The following is a 23,091-nucleotide window of genomic DNA, read 5'->3' on the forward strand; positions in this document are numbered from 1 at the left end:
ATTAAAACCTTAAAGAAAAAAAAAGAATAGTAGACAGGACCAAGAAAATTAACAAAGCTGATCTGCTTTGTCTTTACCACTGGAACCAAAATGGCAGAATCAACATTTCTTTTCAAGTGCATATGGAACATTTACTAAAAACCGACCATTCTGGACAATAAAGCAAACTTCAGAAATCTGGAAGGACTGTCATCACTCAGATTATATTTTTCTGACCACACTGAAATCAAGCTAGAAATCAGTAATGATGCTGTACCAAACAAAATCTCTAATTATTCAGAAATTAAGCAATATATTTTTAAATAATCCTTCGGTCAAAGGAGAAACCATAGTGAAAAAACTTTCAATACAACAACAGTGAAATATATTAGACTCATAGATTAGAAGATGCAATAGTTTAAAGATGATAATTTTTGTAATTTTTCTATATGTTAAATACAACCCTAATGAAAAGTTATAAGTCCTGGTGTAGTGCTGTGGGTTAATACACCAGACTGTTTGAACTACAAGATTGGTGGTTCAAGTTAATCAGCTGCTCCTTAGAAAGGAGCATTATGAAAAGGGGGATGGTATGGAACTATACAATAAGCACTGGACTACTAACTGCAAGGTCAATAGTTCAAACCCTCTCTGCATAAGAAAGATGAGGCTTTCTGCTCCCATAAAGATTTACAGCCTCAGAAACCCTATACAGGGTTGCTAAGATTCAAAATCGACAGTAAGTTTGGTTTGGAGTTTATTATGATTTAAGCACCGAGTTGCGTTCATTTCATGACACTTATTTCATACTACAGTTATTAGAGTAGAAATAACTTTTATATCACCATACAACTTACATGAAAGTGCAGAATAATTGTCCAAATTAGGCCAAGAATAATGGATGGGTTTCCATCTATAATATCAGTAACATGAATATTTATTAGCTTGATCTGGAAAAGAAGGCATGCAGGTTAAAAAGGAGAAAGTATTTCAAATTAATTTTAATTAAAGCTTGAATTTCTCCTATGGATTTTCATGTGAAATTCATACTCACAGATCGTTTTTTCAGGAATGTCAGAGCGTGTTCTATGTTGATTCTATGCTGGAATGTATTAGATCCTACATCACGAGGCTATGAAGTTCAAACAAAATATATCACTCAGAAATACAAAAGTTATATTTTAAGCAATGAAAAGTTTCTTGATGTCACATAAAAGCTTACCAGTTGTTGTCCTGAAAGGACTTCTAACAGGTCCAGAAGGACATGTCCCTTTTTAATGTCTGTGAATAGGTCTGATACAAATGTACAGGGAGTGCGCTGCAAATAATCATCAGAAAAATAATCACTCCAACTCTGACCAGGACTGCAATACCTTTAAGAATTTCATACATGTACACTGTATCTTTTTTTTAGTGGTGATTTTCTTTTTAATCAACTGAATGATAGATAATGCACACCGTTTCATAACGCACAACATTCCATAGGCCCAAACATGATAAAAGTAATGAACCTAATTTATCTCCTGTCAAATTTCCAACAACACAACAGTCTTTCATCTGTGGAACATTCATGGTATCAAATATCTGTGCTTGGAAGCAGACATTCATAATCAACAAACAGTGACCCATTTGGAGAGCAGATTACATTTCTAGAGTAAGCCTGCTATGTATTTCGTTTTTTAGAAAGACAAGCATTATGCTGGGATGGGCACACAGGGGACAGTTGTCAGAAGAGACTCATTCTTTGCATATCTAGTTTACAGCAGCTACTTGCCATCGTGAAAGATAGGATGGCTCAGTGATTACAATCAAGTCCTCCAGGGTCCAGACTGCCTGGGTTTGTATCCTGACACTATCAACTACAAACTGTGTGACAATGGGCAAGTCACATTAATTTCTGTACCTCACTCGCCTTGTCTTTTAAGCAGTAACACCATCTATGATAAAGGGATATTGTGACAATTAAATGAGTTATTTCATTTAAAGAGCTTTGGACAGGGCCTAACACATAGCCAACAGTCAATTCGTGAAAGGGCTTTAAGAAGTTCATTGAAGAATTCCACTAACTTTTCATTCTATTTTTCTATAATACAACTTTATAAATATTTTTATATCACTGTCTCATGCCCTTAAAAATGTAGTTGTTTACATAATGGGAAAGAATACCAAAAAACATCAAAACAAAATCAAGGTGACTTTCAGCACAGTTTTTCAAGAAAGACAACCAACTGTCTTTTATATGCCGGGCTTCAAACCAGCTCTTTCCTGACAAACCAGTTCAGTCATGGCCAAAGAAATGAAACCAGAACAGACTCAAATTAGTAAATTGTGGGTGTATCGGAACAATAACTGGAATGGAGAAAAATTACACACTGACACCTTGTTAAAAATGAAATCTCCCTCTTAGAAAGCAAGTGCAGCATGTGTGTTGCATAGCAACCAAATCTCTTGACCATCGAGTCCAAAATAACAGTCTCTGCCTCAAAGATGGCACCATAGCCAACCATGCTGCTTTGAAGGTGGGTCAATAGTCCAGCCTCCTGCATCAGGCTCCTGAAAGGGCTCAGCACACCTCTCCTGAGACCCTCCTGCCATCTTTCCTGTTCTGGTTCACACACATTTTTCAAATTTGGGTCTGCACAGGCCATGACTGATCTGGTTCAAACCTGTTTATATTCATATGTCATCATTAGTACCATTATGAACGGCCTCCTTGGGGCCAAATTTGAGGGAGTAAGAAACTTATATAACTTAATTTGTCATTTTTTCCCTTACCTTTGCCAACTGTGAATTTATCCAGCAGGTGAAGGTCTTCTTCTGAATATGTTCTTGCTCAGCTGTTAAAAAAAGAGGATCAAATAGATAACAAGATAATACAGATAATTTTAAATAGGGAAAAATATTAATAATTTCAGGATCACCTCAAAGAAAATGAACACAACTGCAAAATAAGAGAAAAATCAGAAAGATTTAGTACGCATTAAGACAATCAAATTGAAAATACAAAGAAAACCCAAAAATCACAAAATTAACTCAGTGCAGAAAAGTATGTGGAACAAAGAAACAGCACCACACACACACACACACACACACACAAAAAAAAAAAAAAAATCCAGCAAATACACAGCAATCAATTCATACCTATGGATAATTAAACTGAATGTAAATACATTAAATGCACCACACAAGATATACAGAGAGCAGAATGGATACAGAAACAGGATCCTTCACAGTTAGTAAACAAACTTTGGTACATACACAGTGGAATACTACACAACACTGAAGAATAATCTGAGAAACATCTCACAACATGGATGAACCCAGAGGGCATTATGATGAGTGAAATTAGTCAATCACACAAGGGCAAATATTGTAGGAAACCAATGTTGTAAAAAAAAAAACAGGTTTTCTTGATAAAGAAACAATTTATGATGGTTATGGGGTGAAGGAGTGAAAATTCTTCAGGGACTAGAGGGTAGACACATGCTAACACAGGTGACAGGCAGGCAACACAACAAGAGAAAATCTGGCAGAGGAAATACGATGGTAGCAGGAGATACAGGAGAAATGCAATGCTAAAGTGAACCAAGGTAAATACTGTAAACTGTGTACATGGAGAGTAGTGCAATCGTTGTAACGAGGTAGTATATGATTTGCTGAATGTAAAACTGGTGTTCTACTCTGTAAACCTTCACTTGATTCACAATAAAAGATGAAAAAATAAAAAATAAATAAAAGAGGAAGGAAAGAGGACAGCCGTTATAAAGTAAGAAACTCAGAAACCTTTTGAATACATCAACGTTTCAAGGTTCTGTTGCTCTGGCAATGTGTGTGATTCACAATCTCACAAGCGTTCTCAAGTCTAAATTGCGAATGTTTATCCATGAAGCATTTTAGAAACATCAAGCCACATATCAACTACAATATTCCTGGTGTGGAGCTGTAGGATAAGCACTCGATCTCAAGGTCGGTTTGAACTGCAAGGTCAGCGGTTCAAACTCACCACCTGCTCCTTGGAAACCCTAGACAGGGTCGCTGAGTCAGAACCAACTCAATAGTACTTAACAACAACTACAATATAGCATAGTTTTTAATAAATTTTACTGTCAAAACCTGTTAGCCTGTATAGAGTCTGGAGTGTGTGCATACATGTATTTGCATGTATATGTGTGTGCTACATGGTCTTGGCTGTATTCTACATGGAAGTGCGAAGAGTGAGAAGTGTTCTTAACACAAAAAGAATTGCGATGCCAATGCAATGCAGTTGTTAAATGCCATCAAGTCGGTTCTAACCCATAGCAACCCTGTATAGGGTTTCTGAGGAGCAGCTGGTGAACTTGATCCACCGACCTTCAGTTCAAACCAAACTTGCAGTCCAGCGCGTTAACCCACAGTACCACACCAGGATGCCACACGCAATGCAGTATGTAAAGAACAACCATGATGTGTGGCTGGAGATAGTTTTAAAGGCTCATGGACAAGTTGCATTTAAAGTCTCAACATCAGTAACATCAGTCTGAAAACCTGTCATGGATAATATGGTGGTGATGGTGTATGTTTACCATGGAGTTGGTTCCTATTCATAGTGACCCTGCATAAGGTTTACAAGGCTGTAAATCTTTAAGGGAACAGAAAGCCTTATGTTTCTCCCACGGAACAGCTGGTAGTTTTGAATTGCTGACCATAAAGTTAGCAGTTCGACTCGTAACCACTACACTACCAGAGCTCCTTATGGATAATACTGTTGTTGTTAAGTGCCGTCGAGTCGATTCTGACCCATAGTGACCCTAGGGTTTCCAAGGAGCAGCTGGTGAGCTTAAGTATAGCACCATTGATTTAACTGTCAGTTACTGAGGAGCTATGTGACCTTCAGCAAGGTGTTGCATTTCTCTAAACTGCAGATCCCTCCTGTGTAATTAAGGGAATAACCTCTAGAAACTATTGTGAGAGTTTCAGCATCCCTTTGAAGTATTTGGCATAGAATACAGCTCATAGTAAGCACATAAGAAATGTTAACTGTTACTCTTATTTACTGGCTTCAAGTCAAAGGAAAGACAGAGTGTATACCCGCTTCCTCCCAAAGGTAGGATGGGCCCCACACTGACACCATCCCTTCACATCTTCTACCTGCTCAGCTTCTGCAGACACACTAAAGTCTCTGAGATTGAGTCTCCCATGTTCCCAGGTCTCTTCACTCACAGACAGGGATAAGCATAAGCCCAGACACCCACTTACTTCTTCCTGTATCCAGGGTTCAAAGCCTGCCACCACCATCTACCTTATGTCTCACCTCACTGCGCCCCTTATTCCTGCTTATACCAGTCACACAAATGCACTCACATATGTACACACACACCCATATACATGTTTATGCACAAACACATATTAATGTACAACTTAATATACAACTACACACATGCACACATACATATACACATCCTGAAGTCTCCCTCACATCTCTCACTCTAATTTCCATATGGCTTTGTCCATCTCCCAAGTTTTCTATCTCTCATCTCTTAAGTCGTGAGACTCTTCCAGTAAGGATGAAATCCATGCTGCATCACCAGCAAAGTCCTCTACATGCCCGGTACCCTCTCTGATGTTCATGTGGGCTTCTTGCTCCAACTGAAACCCGGCTTTCCTCTGAGAACACGTCTTCTGCAACCATCTCAACTGGTTGTTCCACTTCCTCTTACAGCCCTAGTAACTCTAGCTCTTTGCTCCTCTCTGCTTCTTCCAAATTGTCCTTCCCTATCTTCAGCCCCCAAAGCCTCTAGTTGGAAGTCACATGGTCTTATTGTTACAGTCATCTACTACCTTGTTATTCACCCTCAAAATTTTTAGTTCCTTGCCACTCTATACTACAATGGCTGGAGATTTCAACATACACACAGATGAATCCAACCTCTTAGTTTCTCAGTGTCTTGAACTCCTCTTCTCTAATAAATGTGTCCTCTAAGGAGTCCTGGTGTGGTGTTGTTGTTGTTGTTAAGTGCCATCGAGTCGGGTCCGACCCATAGCGACCCTGTACAGGGTTTCCGAGGGTGTAAATCCTTACAGGAGTAGAAAGCCTCATCTTTCTCCCGCGGAGCGACTGGTAGTTTCGAACTGCTGACCTTAAGGTTCGCAGCCCGATTCGTAACCACTACGCTACCAGAGTTCCTTAAGGAGTCCTGGTGTGGTACTGGGGATAAATAAAGTACTGGACCACAAGGTCGGTTTGAATCACAGGAGGCAGTACAAACTCACCAGCCGCTCCTTAGAAACCCTATTACAGGGTCACTCTGAGTTGGAACCAACTCGACGGCACTCAACAGCCCTGCCTCACTCACTCACTGGCGTGTTCTATCCCAGACCTTGGCAATAATAACTATGGTTCCTCCATAACTATGCATTCCCATCTCTGAACATCAAACCCCTGATCTTTTCACTCGTCTAGTACTCCAACTTCAACATTCCTTGAGCCCATAGGGAATTCCAAGTCATTAGTTCAGCTTTACACTGTCCCTTACCCCCATCATAAATTTTCTTTCCTCCTGTTGTTGTTGTTACATGCCCTCAAGTTGGTTCTGACCCATAGCAACCCTGTATAGGGCTTCTGAGGAGTGACTGGTGAACTTGAACTGCCAACCTTGCGGCTCAAACCGACTTTGCAGCCCAGCGCATTAACCCACAACGCTACACCAGGACTCCTTCTTTTATCCCAGCCCACTTTAAACTGCACGACCAATTATTGTAAATCCTTCTTCACCTTCATTATTTTGCTGTATTTGTGTGGCACTTCATGACTACTCTCTGCCCACATCATACCTACACACATGCTGCTAAATAAAGAGTCTGAAGAAAACCCATATAAGAACTGGCTGGTCTACTTTACAATCATCACCATGACCCCAGCTGGTCCCTCAGCATTGCCCCCTCCTCTGCACTAGACAATAAGTTCATACCTTCTTCTTCCTCACACTTCCAACACCTCTTTCTTCTTTCTTACTATCAAAGTTTACACCACACAAGCCTTTGACTCCCAATCTGTTGGTGTAGGTAAACTAGCCTAACTCATACACTAGAGTGCATCCCTTGGCACCTATTAATGAACATTTGCTACTTTCCTATATCATCGATTCAACTATTCCAATCAGTATAAAGCCATGCTATTAATTCTCTCATAATAAAATTTTAGAACTCTCTTAACTCCAATTCTTCATCATCTACTGCTTCATTGGCTGCAACCCTTTGGGGCAAAACATCTAAAAAAAAAAAAAAGTTGGTCCTTGCCACTCTATACTACAATGACTGGAGATTTCAACATACACACAGATGAATCCAACCTCTTAGTTTCTCAGTGTCTTGAATTCTTCTTATCTAACTAATTTGTCCTCTAGGGAGTCCTGGTGTGGGAGTCTGTAAGGTGTCTCATATTTTTCTTAACTGAATCCAAGACCATCATGCCCTTGTCATCCCATTAAAATGCTCTCTCATCGAAGTCACCAATCAAGGTCATATGACCCCCTCTCCCTAAAACTAATGGTTGATTCTCATTCTTCATCTAACATAACCAATCAACAGCATCTGATATCTAAATTCACTCCCTCCTCCTACACTCTCTGTTCCCTCTTTTATCATCAGTTGGTTTCTCTCATACACACTTGTGGTTGTTGTCATTATTAAGTGTTGGTGAATGGTCTCTAACTCACAGTAACCCTATGTACCACAGAATGAAACACTGCTTGGTTCTGCGCCATTGTTGCAATTGTTATGTTTGAGTCCATTGCTGCAACCATCATGTCAACACAACTTCTAGGGGTCTTCTTTTTCATCAACCCTCGAATTACTGTCTTTTTCCATGGACTGGTCCCTCTCTGATAATATGTCCAAAGTACATGACAAAATTTCATCATCCTCACCTCTAAGGAGCATTCTGGCTATACTTCTTCCAAGACAAATAAATGTGTTTGTTCTTTTGACAGTCCATGGTAAACGTTTGGTGTTCTTTGTCAACACCATAATCCAAATGCTTCAATTTTTCTCCAATCTTCCTTATTCATCATCCAGCTTTCATATGCATCTGAGGCAACTGGAAATATATGGCTTGGGTTAGATGCTTCTTAGTCCTCAACGTGACAGGTTTGCTCTTTAACACTTTTAAGAAGTCTTTTGCAACAAATCTGCTCATTGGAATGTTATTTGATTTCTTGATTGCTGCTTTCATGAGCACTGATTTTAGATCTACATAAAATGAAATCCTTGACAACTTTAATCTTGATTCCATTTGTCATGATTTTGTTTATTGGCCCATTTGTGAAAATTGTTTTCTTTACATTGTTACAACACATACTGAAGGCTGAAGGCTGTATTCTTTGATCTTCATCAGTTAGTACTTCAAGTCCTCTTTGCAAGGTTGTATCATCTGCATATTCAGGTTCCGCCAATGTTGATGTCACATTCTTCTCCATACAGTCCAGCTTCTCAGATTAATTTTTCATCATACACATTGACTAAGTATAATGAAAGGATACAACCTTGATGCATACCTTTTCTGATTGTAAGCCATGCTATATCCCCTTGTTCCGTTCAAATGACTGCCTCTTGATCTTTGTACAGGTTACGCATGAGCACAATAAGTGTTATAGAATTCCCATTATTCACAATACTATCCATAGTTTGCTATGATTCACATAGTGGAATGCCTTTTCAGTCACAAGTAAAAACCTTTCTGATTGGTATCCTCTGCTTTCAGCCAAGATCCATCTGACATCAACTATCATTCTACATCCTCTTCTGAATCAAGCTTGAATTTCTGAGAGCTCCCTGATGATGTGCTGTTGTAACTGTTTTTGAATTATCTTCACCAAAATTTTATTTACTTGTGATATTAATGATATTATTTGATAATTTCCACATCATCTTTTTTTTATATTTTATTGTGAATTATATGATAGTTTACATGGGAGAACATTAGTTTTACATTCATTCTATTGTATATCGTTTTATTGTCATGGTTCCAATCCCCTCCATGCATCATCAAGCAAACAAAGGGTATACTCTGCAAGCCTGCCCCCTACAATATTCTCCCCCCCACCCCCGGTCTTCAGCACACAGTCACTATGTCTGTATCTGAAGTCCCCAGCTGCTCCATCGCTCCGCTCCACGTCATCGTCTCTGCCTCCATCTCAGGCCTCGCTGCTTCTCTGGGTAGGGTCCTGCTCTCGGCTCTTCTCCGTTCATGGTCCTAGGGACCTCCGATCCTAGACTGGAAAGTTAATCACTCCCTTCCTTGCTATAAAACGTCTACCTTTACATTTCCAACCATCACAATCAGTCTTGATAACAATTATTCATTATTGTATCACAAGAGACCCATCTGCATTTCATTTCATCAGCTCCGCCTAGACATATTGGATAGTACTCACTGGAGATTCTGCCTTCCTCCATGCCCCCTGGCTCTAGGTTCCTTCTCGAAAGCTTGTAAGCCAGTCACTTCTTGCCTTTGTAGCCCTCCCTTTCCCCCCTACCCCCGACGATTTTGGGTAGCCAATGTCCAAGTTGCCCATCCCTGTCTATTCTATGTGTGGAGGGGGTGGGAATGATTCTTGCTGTAAGGATTTGTTCCCTCTTTTGAGTTACTGCATCCATAGGTGTAGGTCAAGTTCATCAAATTGTATCAGATTACTCATTTTTTCCTCTTCTTTATTCTTCTGGTTGAGCTCTGATCATCCAGTCATTGAAGTCAGGTAAAGTGGGTATTATCTGCAAGTGTGGGTGTTCTTGTGCATATGCCCTCTCTTTTTATCAGCTGCACGCTTCACTTTCTACATTGTAGGGCTTAGTTTGCCACTTCTTTGCTGTTTTTCCCTCACTTCCCCTTATCAGTGATGAGCGTGGTCACCAATCAGACAGAGCTTGTATTCCCATTGAGTCTTATTCTTGGAAGGGGGTTTGCACTGAGGGGACCCAACCACTTGCCTTGATGTTTCCTGGGCAAGCAACTTGTTTGTTCTTGTAGTAACAGTCCGTCTGTCTCTATTGTTTTGTATTTTTCCCTGTAGGTCTTTCTTTCAAGAAGTATCTTTTGTTCTCCTAGCCACTCCAGGCTGGTTTGCTCATCCTTTCAAGTGGAAATTTCCCATCTCTGGAGATCTGGATGTGGTTCAGGCTTCTACCTATATAGTCTTATCCACATCATCTTTGGAATGGGCACAAATACGGATCTCTTCCAGTCAGTTGACCAGGTAATTGTCTTCCAAATTTCTTAGTATAGACTAGCAATTACCTCCAGTGCTGCATCAGTCTGTTGAAACATTTCAACTGGTATTCCATCAATTCCTGGAACCTTGTTTTTATCTAATGCCTTCAGTACAGCTTGGACTTCTTCCTTTATTGCCATCAGTTTTTAATCATATGCTACCTCCTAAAATGTCTGAATGCTGACCAATTCTTTATGATACAGTGATTCTGTGTATTCTTTCCATCTTCTTTGGATGTTTCTTGACTCGTTCAATAGTTTGCCCATAGAATCCTTTAATAGTACAACTTGAGGCTTGAATGTTTTCTTTAGTTCTTTCAGCTTGAGAAATGTCAAGCATGTTCTTCCTAACTTTTAGTTTTCTAATTCCAGGTTTTGCATGTTTCAGTATATTTTACTTTGTCTTCTTGAGCTGTCCTTTGAAATCTTCTGTTCATCTATTTTACTTCCTTACATCTTCCATTCACTTTAACTACTCTACGTTCAAGTGCAAGTACTAGAGTCTCTTTCCACAGTCAGCCCCTGAACTTGTTTTGGCTGATGATATTAAGCATCTCCATTGTCTCTTCCCATAGATGTAGTCAGTTTGATTCCTGTGTATGCCATCTGGCAAGTTCCAGTTACATAGCTACCATTTATGTTGTTGGAAAAAGGTATTTGCAATGAAAAAGTCATTGGTCTTGCAAAATTCTACTGTGCTATCCACAGTATCGTTTTTATTACCAAAGCCACATTTTCTAAAATTGATCCCTTCTCTTTGTTTTTAATTTTTGCATTTCAATCATCAGTAATTATTAATGCATTTTGATTGCATAACTTTTAATTTCAGAATGAAAAGTTAGTAGAATTTGTCAGTTTCTTCATCTCTGGCTTTTGTTGTGGTACATACATTTGAATATATATTCTGTTAACTGGCCTTCCTTATGGGCATATAGATATTATTCTATCACAGACAACATTATATTTCAAGATGTGAAGGGCAGCTGGTAGATTTGAGTCACTAAACACGCTATCAGCAGTCCAACTTAGTTTAGCCCACTGTGCCACCAGCAAATAGTATTTGCTGAAAGAATTATTATATTGTGTGGCACTGTAGGATCAGGACTGGACTGTGAACTAAAAGGTCAGCAGTTCAAATCTACCAGCTGCTCCTCAGAAACCCTGTACAGGGTCACTCTGAGTTTGAATCAATTTGGCAGCACTTAACAACAGCATACTTAGCAGGCTACATCTACATTTAACAGTTCACATTCCTTTTTTGTTTTTTAAGTTGTCCACTGTACTTTCTAATACATTGTTTTCCTTTGCTGTTTTCCATTCTACCTGATTACTCTTTATCTAACATAGTGTTAAGGACTGAAATAGTTGGTATTTGGTTTGCAATATGTAACAGAATGATCTCTAAACTAAGGTCTTGAAAATTTTTATTTGATAAAGAGTCTAGCTGAGTAAATGGAGCTTTAGAGTATTTATAATTGTTTGTTAAATATTATGACTGATTAGAGAGAAGAGATGCACTTAGCCTCATTGGATTTTCTTCTTATCTTTCTTAATCCTTTTCCTTTTTTGCATTATCAATTTAAATTAGTGATAGCACAATGACTTCCACATTTTATTTAGTGTGCTTGATAAATGTTAGGTCAACTGAAATGAGTTCTGAAAGTCAAATGGATAGTTCAGGCTCTTGAGAGTTATTCCTGTTTTATATAAATTTCACTTAATGAAAAAAATCACAAAGAACCACAATTTTGTCCTATAATTCTATATACTTAAACCTCTGGAATATTTTAGATATGTATTCATAGTTTCTTCCTGCTAGATAATGATAAGAGATTTATTTAAACATGCACTGAGATATTTAAAAATGCAGTTGAGGAATAATTTTGTTCTTCGAAAGAGAAACTGGAGAAAGATTTTATGACTCCAGCATCAAGTTACATGTATGAAATTTACATTACTCAAGGTCACAAATACCAGGTCTAAGAGATAAGAGTCCTCACTCACTCTAAAAACCAATAAAACCAATGGTCATCAAGTCAATTCCAACTCATGGCGAACCCATATGTATCAGAGTAGGGTCCATGCTCCATAGACGTTTCAGTGGCTGATTGTTCAAATGTAGAGGACCAGGTCTTTCTTCTGAGGTGCCTCTGGGTAAACACAAACTCCCAAGTTAGTAGTCAATCACATGAACCACTTTATAACACCTGAGGACACTGCACTAACTCTTGCTTTCTTCTTTAAAAAAAAATTAATTGTGCTTTAAGTGAAAGTTTACAGAGCGAATTTGTTTCCCGTTGGATAGTTTGCATATACAGTATTCCGTGCCATTGGTTGCATCCCATGCAATGTAGCAACACTCTCCTCATCTCTGCCCTGGGGTCCTCATTCCTGTTCCTCTGAATTTTCTGACCCTTCCTGCCTCTCCTCTTTGCTTTTGAGGAAATGTTCTTCTTCTGATCTTATATAATTGATTGGTCTAAGGAACAGGTTCCTCTTGAGTATTATTTTATGCGCCTGTTTACAGTTTGGGTGAAAGGTGGTCTCAAGGAATTGCTTCAGCTCTAGGTCAGAAGGGTGTATTAGGATCATAGTCTTGGTGGTTCCGCCAGCCTCTGTCAGAGCAGTAAGTTGGATCTTTTGTGTGAATTTGATTTTTTGTTCTACATTTTTCTCCCATTCTGTGTGGGACCCTGTGTTGTGATCTCAGTCAGAATAGTTGATAGTGGCAGCCAGGGACCATCCAGTTCTGGTCTCAGGGTGGTGGGCCATGCTGGCTCTGGTTCATGTGCTCCATTAGTCTTTTGTACCAATTTCTCTCCTGAGTCTTTGGTACTCTTCTTTGCTCCAGATGGGAAGACACCAATCATTGTAGCTGAGATGACTCCTCCCAAGCTTTTAAAATCCCATGCTACTCACCAAAGTAGGATGCAGAACACTGTCTATGAACTATGTTGTTCTGCACTAACTTCAGTGGACTTACAGGTGAAAAGGGGAAGGGGAATACCATTAAATAACTAGGTTGGAAATGCTACCACAAAACTGAGTACAAAAAGAACATTATTATCCAGTGCCCACCTGAAACAGTCAATTTAGAATATTTCCACACAAGACAAAAGGGGTACTGAGCACTCTGAATGTTCCTAGGCTGGAAAAATTGGCAGCAAAATCAGGGTTCTAACCTAACTTCAACTCTGACCAGCCAATCTAATACGAGGAGGCTTCAAAAAGTTCCTGGAAAAGCCCATTATCTTTTCATTCCATTTTCCTACAAACTTGTTGCAGTTCCCTCACATGAGACTAAACTGAAGAATATATCCTGATGGAGTGCTCATAAACTTAAAATAAAAAGTGACTCCAATAAAAATCTTAAATTATCTTTGTTCCTATTTGATTAAACTCTCATAGAAACGAGAGAAAAGCTGTAAGAGGGACAGGACTTGTTTAAAGTCCTCGTGGGCATTTTCCAGTTTGGTGCAGCAGAAGGAACACTGCACAAATAAATACTTCAGAAAAGCAACGTCACAGCTTTTGACTCATTGTCCAAATTTAGACAACGCCTCTTCATCCTAGAAATGAGATCCCTGCAAACACAACAAGGACTCTTTGCTTCACACTAGACAGAGGTGTCCACGGAGCAAATGAACACCTTTGTAGCAGCCCAACTAGGTTTCTTACGTGCCTCTCCATTTACCCCTCGACACACTTTTCTCACATTTTCAGACTGCCTTACCCTGAATAGCAGTGTTAATTCAATAGGAACCAAAGCCAAGTAGCTCAGCCTATGGCAGAATAAGTAACCTTTTGTTCTTCTCAAAGGCTGTTCCACTGGGGAAAATATAATTGAGAGGCACATGTTTAAGTGGTGAGGTTTTTTGCTTTTATTGTTGTTTTTCATTTTTCATTTGGGAGGGCAAAGTATTTTTTAGTAAAATAACCAAAGTATTCCTAGAATATCAGGTAAAGGATAAGGCCATTCCATCAGCAGATGTTAGGAATAGAAAACAGGAAGGGGAAAAGCGAGAGGGAGAATAATGAAATCTATTATGATAATATCACCACTTGTCCACCAGTCAGTCTGTTGTACTGTGGTAGCTTGTGTGTTGCTGTGATTCTGGAAGCTATGTCACATGTATTTTAAATACCATCAGGGTCACCCACTCTGGACAAGTTTCAGCTGAGCTTCTAGATGAAGGCAGACTAAGAAGATGGTGACATGAACTACTTTCAAATATTTGTTGTTGTTGTTGTCAGGTGCCATCGAGTCGGAACCGACTCATAGCGACCCCATGCACAGCAGAATGAAACAATGTCCGATCCTGGGCCAACCTCACTACCGCTGCCACACTTGACGCCATCAATGATGCCACCTGGCTGATCCATCTCGTTGGGGGTCTTCCTCTTTTTCTCTGACCCTCCACCTTACCCAACATGACATCCTTCTCCAGCGACTGTTCCCTCCTGACAATATGTCCAAAGTATGAGAGATGAAGCTTAGCCATCCTGGCCTCCAAGGAGCACTCTGGCTGCACTTCTTCCAAAACAGATCTATTGTTTTTTTGGCAGTCCATGGCACTTTTAGTATTCCCCTCCAACACTACAACTCAAAGGCATCAATTCTTCTATGATCTTCCTAATTCACCATCCAGCTTTCACATCCATATGAGGTTACTGAAAATACCATGGCTTGGGTCAGGCGCACCTTAGTCCTCAAGCTGACATCTCTGCTCTTCAACACTTTAAAAAATTTCCTGTGCAGCAGATTTGCCCAATGCAATACACGTTGTCTGATCTCTTGACTGCTGCTTCCACGAGTGTTGATAGTTGATCCAAGAAGAATGAAGTCCTTGACAATTTCAATCTTTTCTACGTTGATAAGAATATTGTTTATTGGTTCAGTGGTGAGGATTTTTGTTTTCTTGACATTGAGATGCAACCCATACCAAAGGCTGTGCTCTTTGATCTTCATCAGTAAATGTTTCAAGTCCTCTTCACTTTCAGCAAGCAAGGTCACTTAAAAACCTTATGAATAGCAGTAGAACATGGTCAGCACCTGAATACTGAATATTGAAACAATGTAGAGCAGCAGAATATTGTCAAATACAGTGCCAGAAGATGAGCCCTTCAGGTTGGAAGGCACTCAAAATACAACTGGGGAAGCAAGCGCTGCCTCCTCAAAGCAGAGCTGATCATGATGATGCCAATGGAGTAAATAAAGTCTTAAAAAAAATGGAGAGTCACAGAAAAAGAGGTAGACTCCCAATGAGATGGATTGGCACAGTGGCAACAACTATGGCCATAAATGTAGCAATGATTGTGAGGTTGGCGTAGGACTGGGCAGTGTTTCGTTCTGTTGTGCTTAGGGTCTCTATTGAGTCACTACCAACTGATGGCACCTAAAAACAACATTATGATGATGAAGTTCTGTGAAACATCAAGGAATAGAGAATGAAAACTTTCTATCATAATTTTAAAACAAATAACAAGTATATAAAATGAAGGGAAATTCTATATTTTTACTCAGTAAATTTTACTCAGACCCTTATAGATGTCCTTGATTATCATTCAACTATTTGTCAGAATTTGGGAAATGAGGCATAGAAGGAAAAGACTGAAAAGATTTTCTCTAGGTGTCATTACCAGAAATTACATTTAATCCCTGAGTTTGTTCCTATTCAATCTGCCTCTTAGGAAGTGGCAACTCATATCCTTAGCTGGAAGGGAATTTAAATGACAACAAATTGAGTTAAACCCAACTAATAGGTGTGACTTTTACATTCATTATAAAACTTCCAAGGCGACTGTGACCCTGGAAGGTCCAGTTTCATTGCCTCTGGGAGTCCTCCGCAGTAGTAAGAGTTCAAAGCAGTTACCCCAGCATAAGACTCACTAGTTTGTGATTTCCCTTAAGCGCGGAGAAAAGCTATACTGAAATGCGGCATCTTGAAGAGTGTTCTGTGCCTCCTAAAGTCACTAAAGAAGATTCACAAACTCTCTCCAGGAATTTTTCTTCTTCTTCTACTTTGAAGAGCAAGTTTCAGAGTCTCTCTGACATCCACTTTGGTCTTTTCTTTCGCTTTCTTAATGGATGATGTACTTGTTGACATTCCATAACTCCTCTGGTCCATCATTAGTGTTCAGCTGCGTCAAATCTGTTCTTAAGGAGGTCTCTAAATTCAGGTTGGATATATATTCAAGTCATATTTTGGCTCTCTTGAACTTGTTTTAATTTTCTTCAGCTAAAGCCTGAATTTGTATTTGAGCAATTGATGGTCTGTTACATAGGCAGCCTCTGGCCTTGTTTGGCCGACAACATTCAACTTTTCCATTATCACAACCCACAGATGTTGTCAATTAGAGTCTTGTGTGTTCCATCTGGCTAATGTATATCTCCATTTACATTGTTGAAAAGAAGATATTTGCAATGAAGAAGTCATTGGTCTTGCAAAATTCTATCATGCAATCTCCAGCAACATTTCCATCACAAAGGCCATATTTTCCAACAACTGATTCAACCAGTAGACAAGTTATCTATTTGTAAACTGCTGATTTCATCCGGAACGTTGTCCCCATAAACTTTTCACAAAACATTGGTGACTTCACCATTTTTCTACCTAAGCTTCACCATAAATTTGATACTTGTTCTTGCTTCAATTTTAGCAGAATTCATGTTGCTCTTTTCAAACTATTGTCTTCTCTTTCTTAATGCTTCAAATCAGATGCTGTTCAGATATGTTATAACAAGTTAGTACAAGCTTATTTTGGTGCAAAACAATTTTTTTTTTTAAATCCTTACATAGTTTTTTACATCATCTGCGTTTTCCATGAACTTTCTGAAGACCCCTTCCCTTGTATATGATAATGTGGAAATATGTTTAGGATATATTCTTAAGTGAAAAGGAGCAAGTTGTAAAATAGTTTGCATATTATAATTTTATCTATCTTTTTATGAAAAATTTAAAACCAGTTGCCATCAAATCTAATACAACCCATGGTGACAAGCACATGTGTTACAGTAGAAGTGTGTTTCATAGGGTTTCCAATGGTTGATATTTAGGAAGCAGGACACTAAGTCTTTCTTCTTAGTTGCCCCACCTAATGTGTAGCCACCACTAGACTGTCAGTACAGACTTACATGTTGCTGTGATGCTGAATAATAGGTTTCAGTGGAACTGACAGGTTAAGACACATGTGCGTAGGGTTGCAATGAGTTACAGGCCAACTCAATGGCTTCTAACAGCAACACATATAATCCAACAGTTTTTTTATCGTATAAATAATCACTACTTGTTACTTAGGTACTATAAAGTACCAAATAATGGTGCTTCTTTTATTCAATGTTAAGAACCTTAAACATTTATAGGGGTTTTGGGTTTGTTTTGGCTTCTCCTTAGCACAGCACCCGTCTGAAGAAATATTGACTAATCTAAACATTTAAAGGTATTGAGGATCCAACTCATTTGTCATTTGATAGATGAGAATTTGTGAGCAATGACTAAACCCATGCCTTATCTTACTCCTTATTTTAATACTTTCTTTCCCTATTAAAATACCTGGAAGAAAAGGGCGTGTAATGAGACCTTCTTGCCAATCCCTAATGTAATAGTGCCAACTCACTGTTCGTTGGGACAGACTCGTAAGGATTACCGCATGCTGATGATACAGAAAACATTTTAGGGTAATGGCTATCCCAAAAAATCTGAATCAAGCTGCTACCAAATAGAACAAGAACCAAAAATATAATGTCATCTCTACTATTCTAAGTTGCTAACAATTAAATGATTTTTTTTTTTTATTTAGGGGGCGGGGGAGGCACGTACAATCAAAACAAAATAAGTTTAAAATATTTCGAGGATAAACAGGAAAAAGCCTCCTAATTAATTACAAAAGGGCAGACAGAGAAAAAGGAGAAGGAAGGCAGCATTCCAGGACTATAAACACACTCTATCTCTCCAAATCTGACATGTCCCATATTCTGTATCTTACCATTCTTGACACCTCCCATCCTTCATCACCCCCAAATACAACCTATCATTAATCCTGCCAACTTTGGCTCCCTGAGCCGCCTCCTGTCCCATCTACTATCAGCTAGGTCTGGCTGCGTACATACCCAACCAGATAAGCTCGGCTTCCTTCAGCCAGTAAATCTGATCATTTTACTCTTCTTACCCTTTGATGCGTTTCTCTCTTTTCTTTAGGATCAAGAACAAAATCTGAAGCAGAGTCTACATAGCCGTGTGTGGTCCCATCCCAGAGTAGCTCTCTAGGTTCATACATGCCACCCTCCCCCATGCTCCAAGCTCCAGCCACTCAGGCCTTCTTAAAGATCCTTGAACATGCTATGATTCTCCTCTACTAGACATGTTTAGTTCTCAGTTCATCTTTCCTTTCCTCAAGTCAACAATGAACTCTTTAGTACTTTGCTTTTAGAATCATAGGTATTAGGGTTTGGGTTTTTTTTGTTTTGGTCTTTGAGGTCCGTCCCCCCTCCCCCATTTAGTATTTACTTCAAATTATAATCATTGACAAGGTTTAAAACATTGGCACTACAGCCAAATCTGGCTTAATCCCTTATCTGCCACTTACTTCTTGTGTGTCTCAGTCTTCTCGTCTATAAAATGGGTATAATAAAACTTCCTTACCTATTTCATTGAGTGCCTTGTTAAATACCTTTAAATCAGTTCCAATTCATAGTGACCTTGTATAGGGTTTCTGAGGAGCAGCTGGTGAATTTAACGGCCAGCCTTGCTGTTCAGACTGACCTTGCGGACCAGTGTTTATCTTTGAAGATAGCTGCAGAAAACCTGCACTAAATCAAAATACCAAACCTGACTGAAGGTCGATATTTAATCACAAGTTTCATAGCATCAGAATTATAACCTACCTAGGCAGTGCCAACAGTTAAGCACTGAATTACTGAATAAAAGACTGGCATTTCAATCTTATTCAGAGGCACCTGAGAAGAAAAGTCTGGCAATTTACTTCTGACAGATTCCAGCCTTGAAAGCCACACGAAGTGCAGTCCAACTCTGTGCATCTGAGGTTGCTATGAGAGGGAACTGACAATAACTAACTACAATGACAACATCATATCTGGACCACTGCCTATATTTGTAAGTTTTCTTGGGACCACACACATGCTCATTTGTTTACATATTGACTGTGACTGTATTTATGCTTCAATGACAGAACTGAGTACTTGTAACAAGAGACCATATGGTCTTCAAAGACGAAAATATTTATTACCTTGCCTTTTATGAAAAAAAAAAAAAAAAAGTTTATTAATTCCAGGCAAATTCCTGTCTAACACAAAAAATATTGGCTACGACATGCACGAACCTTGAAAACATTATGCTGAGTGAAAGATAAACAAACAAAAATCCACTCCATCAAATCATTTCTAACTCACAGCAACCCTATCGAGGGTTTCAGAGACTATGACTCTCTGAGCACCTTTCTCCCTCAGAGCAGGTGGTAGTTTGAACCGCCAACTTTGTGGTTAATAGCCCAATGCCTAACCCAGAGAGCCACCAGGGCTCCTTAAGAGAAACCAGCCACAAATGTTCATATATTATATGACTCTCTTTGTTAGAAACATCTAGAACAGGTAAATATATAAACACAGAAAATAGATTAGTTGTTGTCTATGGAGTCCTAAGGAGCTCTGGTAGTGCAGTGGTTACGAAGCGGGCTGCTAACAGCGAGGTCAGCAGTTCAAAACTACCAGCTGCTTCAGGGGAGAAAGATGAGGCTTTCTGCTCCCGTAAAGATTTACAGCCTCAGAAACCCTGTATGGGGGTCACTATGAGTCAGAACTGACTCCATGGAGGAGTCCTGGTGTGGCGCTGTGGGTTAATGCACCAGACTGCAAAGTTGTTTGAACTGCAAGTTCGGCAGTTCAAGCTCACCAGCTGCTCCTTGGAAACCCTATACAAGGTCGCCATGGGTCAGAATCAACTCGGCTTCACAGCACAGCAGCAGCATGGAGTCCTAGTGGTGCTGTAGGATAAGCACTTGACAACAAGGTCTGTTTGAATCACAAAGTTGGCAGTTCAAACTCACCAGCCACTCCGTGGAAACCCTATACAGGGTTGCTATGAGTCAGAACCAACTTGACTGCACTTAACAACAATGTTGAGGGTGGAGGGAGGAGAGTCCCTGGGTGGTACAAATGGGTTAATGCACTGGGCTGCTAATCAAATGGCTGGAAGTTCAAATCAAAGAAGTGCCTCAGAAGAAAGTCCTGGTGGTCTTCTTCTGGAAACAGTGCTCTTAAAAACTCTATGGAACATAAGTTCTATTTTTACATACAATGGGTCACCTTGAGTCAAAGTCAACTCAGAAGCAATTAGTAAGTAACTGGTAAGGCTAGCGGGGGTAACCTGGAGGGATTGGGAATAATGCCTAAAGGTTATGATGTTATTCTGGGGGATGACAAAATGTTTTAAATTAAATGTGGTGGAGAGGTGGGGCAAGATGGCAGATGAAGTAGAAAGGCTATGTGGATGGATGGAGTAGATGAAGAGGGTGGTCCTGGACCTCTCTGAGCTTCAGGTGAGTGAATAAAGAATTGGATCGAATGCTTATTGAGAGAGAATGTTGAGCAGGCACAGCAAGAAAGGAGATAAGTGCTGAGCTAGGGCAGCCAATAGGACATGCCACAGCCATCTTGAATGTTTGGGTACCGCTTCAGAGACAAGGAAACAAATTCACGTTGCAGAAACATACCTGTGACTTACAGAGAAAAAGGTCCAATTTTTTTTTTTCCTTTTCCTCTTTGGTTCCTTACACTCTCCTTGTGACCAGAGGTTAAGGTCAGCCTCCATCAGTGTACACCAAGGAAGGTTCGACTTTCCATGAGGGTGGAGCCACTCAGACCCAGAGGTTGTGAGCACTAGTGAAGGGGAAGGAGCTTCCTGCAATAGGCCCACTTTGGCAAGCGCTGCTCCAGCTCTCACTAGGCGCAGTGGCTGAATGGAATGTAGGGGTCGAGAAGAGGGGTGCGGGGAAGAAAATGGTTATATGTGGCACCATAGGATAAGCACTCAATGTCACGGTTGGTTTGAACAACAAGGTCAGCTATTCAAACTCACCAGCTGCTCTTTGCAAACCCTTTACAGGGTTGCTATGGGTAGGAACCAACTTGAGGGCACTTAGCAACAACAAATATGTCTGGGTCAGAGAGGCTCAGTGGGACCATCCTGAACTTTCTCAGGCAGCTGTGAAGGTAAGAGGCCAGTAGGTAGTGCAGAGACATTCCACTTGTTCTTGCTCTGATTCATAGTGACCCTGTATAGAGGCTAATGGCTGGTGAGTTTGAACTGCTGACCTTGAAGTTCAATCTGACCTTGCAGTCCAGTGCCTTAACCCACAACACCATATCATTCCGCTTGTTAGTAGAGAGAAAAGCATTAGTTATTTTTTGTTTCCGTTTTTTTTCTTCTACTTTAGAATTTCCCGCTATTGTTTGCTGGATTTTTCTGTTTGTTTGTTTTCTTGTCTCTTGAGGGAGTGTTTTCTCTTCTTGCCTTACCTGACAGGAAAAAGCAACTGCAGCCGTACAGCCCTGCCATAGCTGTACCCTCTACAATGCCACCAACTGGGCTAGTCAATGCCAGCTGCTCCACCAAATCAACAACAACCAACGCCACCTAAATCCATTCTGAACTGAACTGCACAAATAGCAAACAGAAAATGGTGCACAAGCTCATCTCCTGATTACACCCACCAGGAAGCAATTGATGAGTACCTAAGAATGCACCAACGTACATTCATCAACTTAAATATAAATATAATATCATCACAATGCCTCAAAAGCAACAGACAATTGCTGTTTACATGAAGAAATAAGACAAAGTAGCTCAAACAAATGACTACGAGGCAGAGCTAGAAAATGTTTTTCAGGAAAAAGAGGCACTGGAACTACTGAAAAAAGAATTCAGGAGAATGATATTTAGTGATCTTCAAACTATGGTTAGAAAGGTCAAGGAAAACAAGGAGAAATTAAGAAAAACACTGTAAGAACAATCAAAAAAAATTGGAGATAATACAAAACCTATAAACAGAAATCAAGAATATTAATATTAATATATCAGAAATGGACAATACAATGAAGGGCAAAGGAGTAGGTTTGAATCAATGGAAACCAAAATTAGTAAGCTTGAAGATAAATCTCTCAATACTAGTAAGCTAGAAGAACAATCAGTAAAAATAATGACAAAATCTGAAGAAAGCCTCAGATTCATGTGGCGCAAAAAGGAGATGAATAAACTATAGGAGATAAGAATTCCAAAACAGGAGGAAACAAAGAAAAAGCACAAAAAAGATAGTCTAAGAGCTGGTGGAAGAAAATTTCCCTAACGTCATGAAAGAAAAGATAAGTATTCAAATGAGAACAAAAACACAACATACCAAAACCCTAGGGCACAGCAAAAGCAGTGCTGAAAGGGCAATTTATAGCAAGAGGAATACACATCCAAAAAAAAAAAAACAAAACCAACACATTAACATAGCATCTCTAACAATTAGAAAAGATCAGCAAAGTGAGCCTACAGTCACCAGAAGGAAATAAATAATAAATATTAGAGCAGAAATAAATGAATTAGAAAACAGAAAAACAATAGAAAGAGTTGCTTCTTTGAAAGCATTAACAAAATTGGTAAACCATTGGTAAATCTAACAAAAGAAAAGAGGGAGAATATGCAACTAGCACCTATTAGAAACTATATGGATGGTATCACAATAGAACCAACAGAAATTAAAAGGATAATAACAGAAAACAATGGAGAGTTGTACTCCAACAAATTTGAAAATCTGGAAGAAATAAACAAATGTTTAGAAAAACATAACCTACCTAAACTAAAACAGAG

At 39.4% G+C, this 23,091-nt stretch overlaps 1 protein-coding gene across 1 annotated transcript in view; it reads right to left on the minus strand.

Annotated features, from left to right (window-relative positions):
* SYNE2 (spectrin repeat containing, nuclear envelope 2) overlaps positions 1 to 23,091 on the minus strand; it is a 366,194-nt gene that overhangs the window by 321,412 nt on the left and 21,691 nt on the right. The window contains exons 2-5 of the mRNA XM_006864568.1: positions 2,755 to 2,816; positions 1,202 to 1,297; positions 1,034 to 1,111; positions 837 to 929 (exon numbers count right to left, since the gene is read on the minus strand). Of these exons, the coding sequence (XP_006864630.1) occupies positions 837 to 929; positions 1,034 to 1,111; positions 1,202 to 1,297; positions 2,755 to 2,816 (329 nt within the window). The remainder of the gene's footprint in view (positions 1 to 836; positions 930 to 1,033; positions 1,112 to 1,201; positions 1,298 to 2,754; positions 2,817 to 23,091) is intronic.

The sequence above is a fragment of the Chrysochloris asiatica genome, unplaced genomic scaffold (genome assembly GCF_000296735.1).
Source record: "Chrysochloris asiatica unplaced genomic scaffold, ChrAsi1.0 scaffold00067, whole genome shotgun sequence".
NCBI lineage: Eukaryota > Metazoa > Chordata > Mammalia > Afrosoricida > Chrysochloridae > Chrysochloris > Chrysochloris asiatica.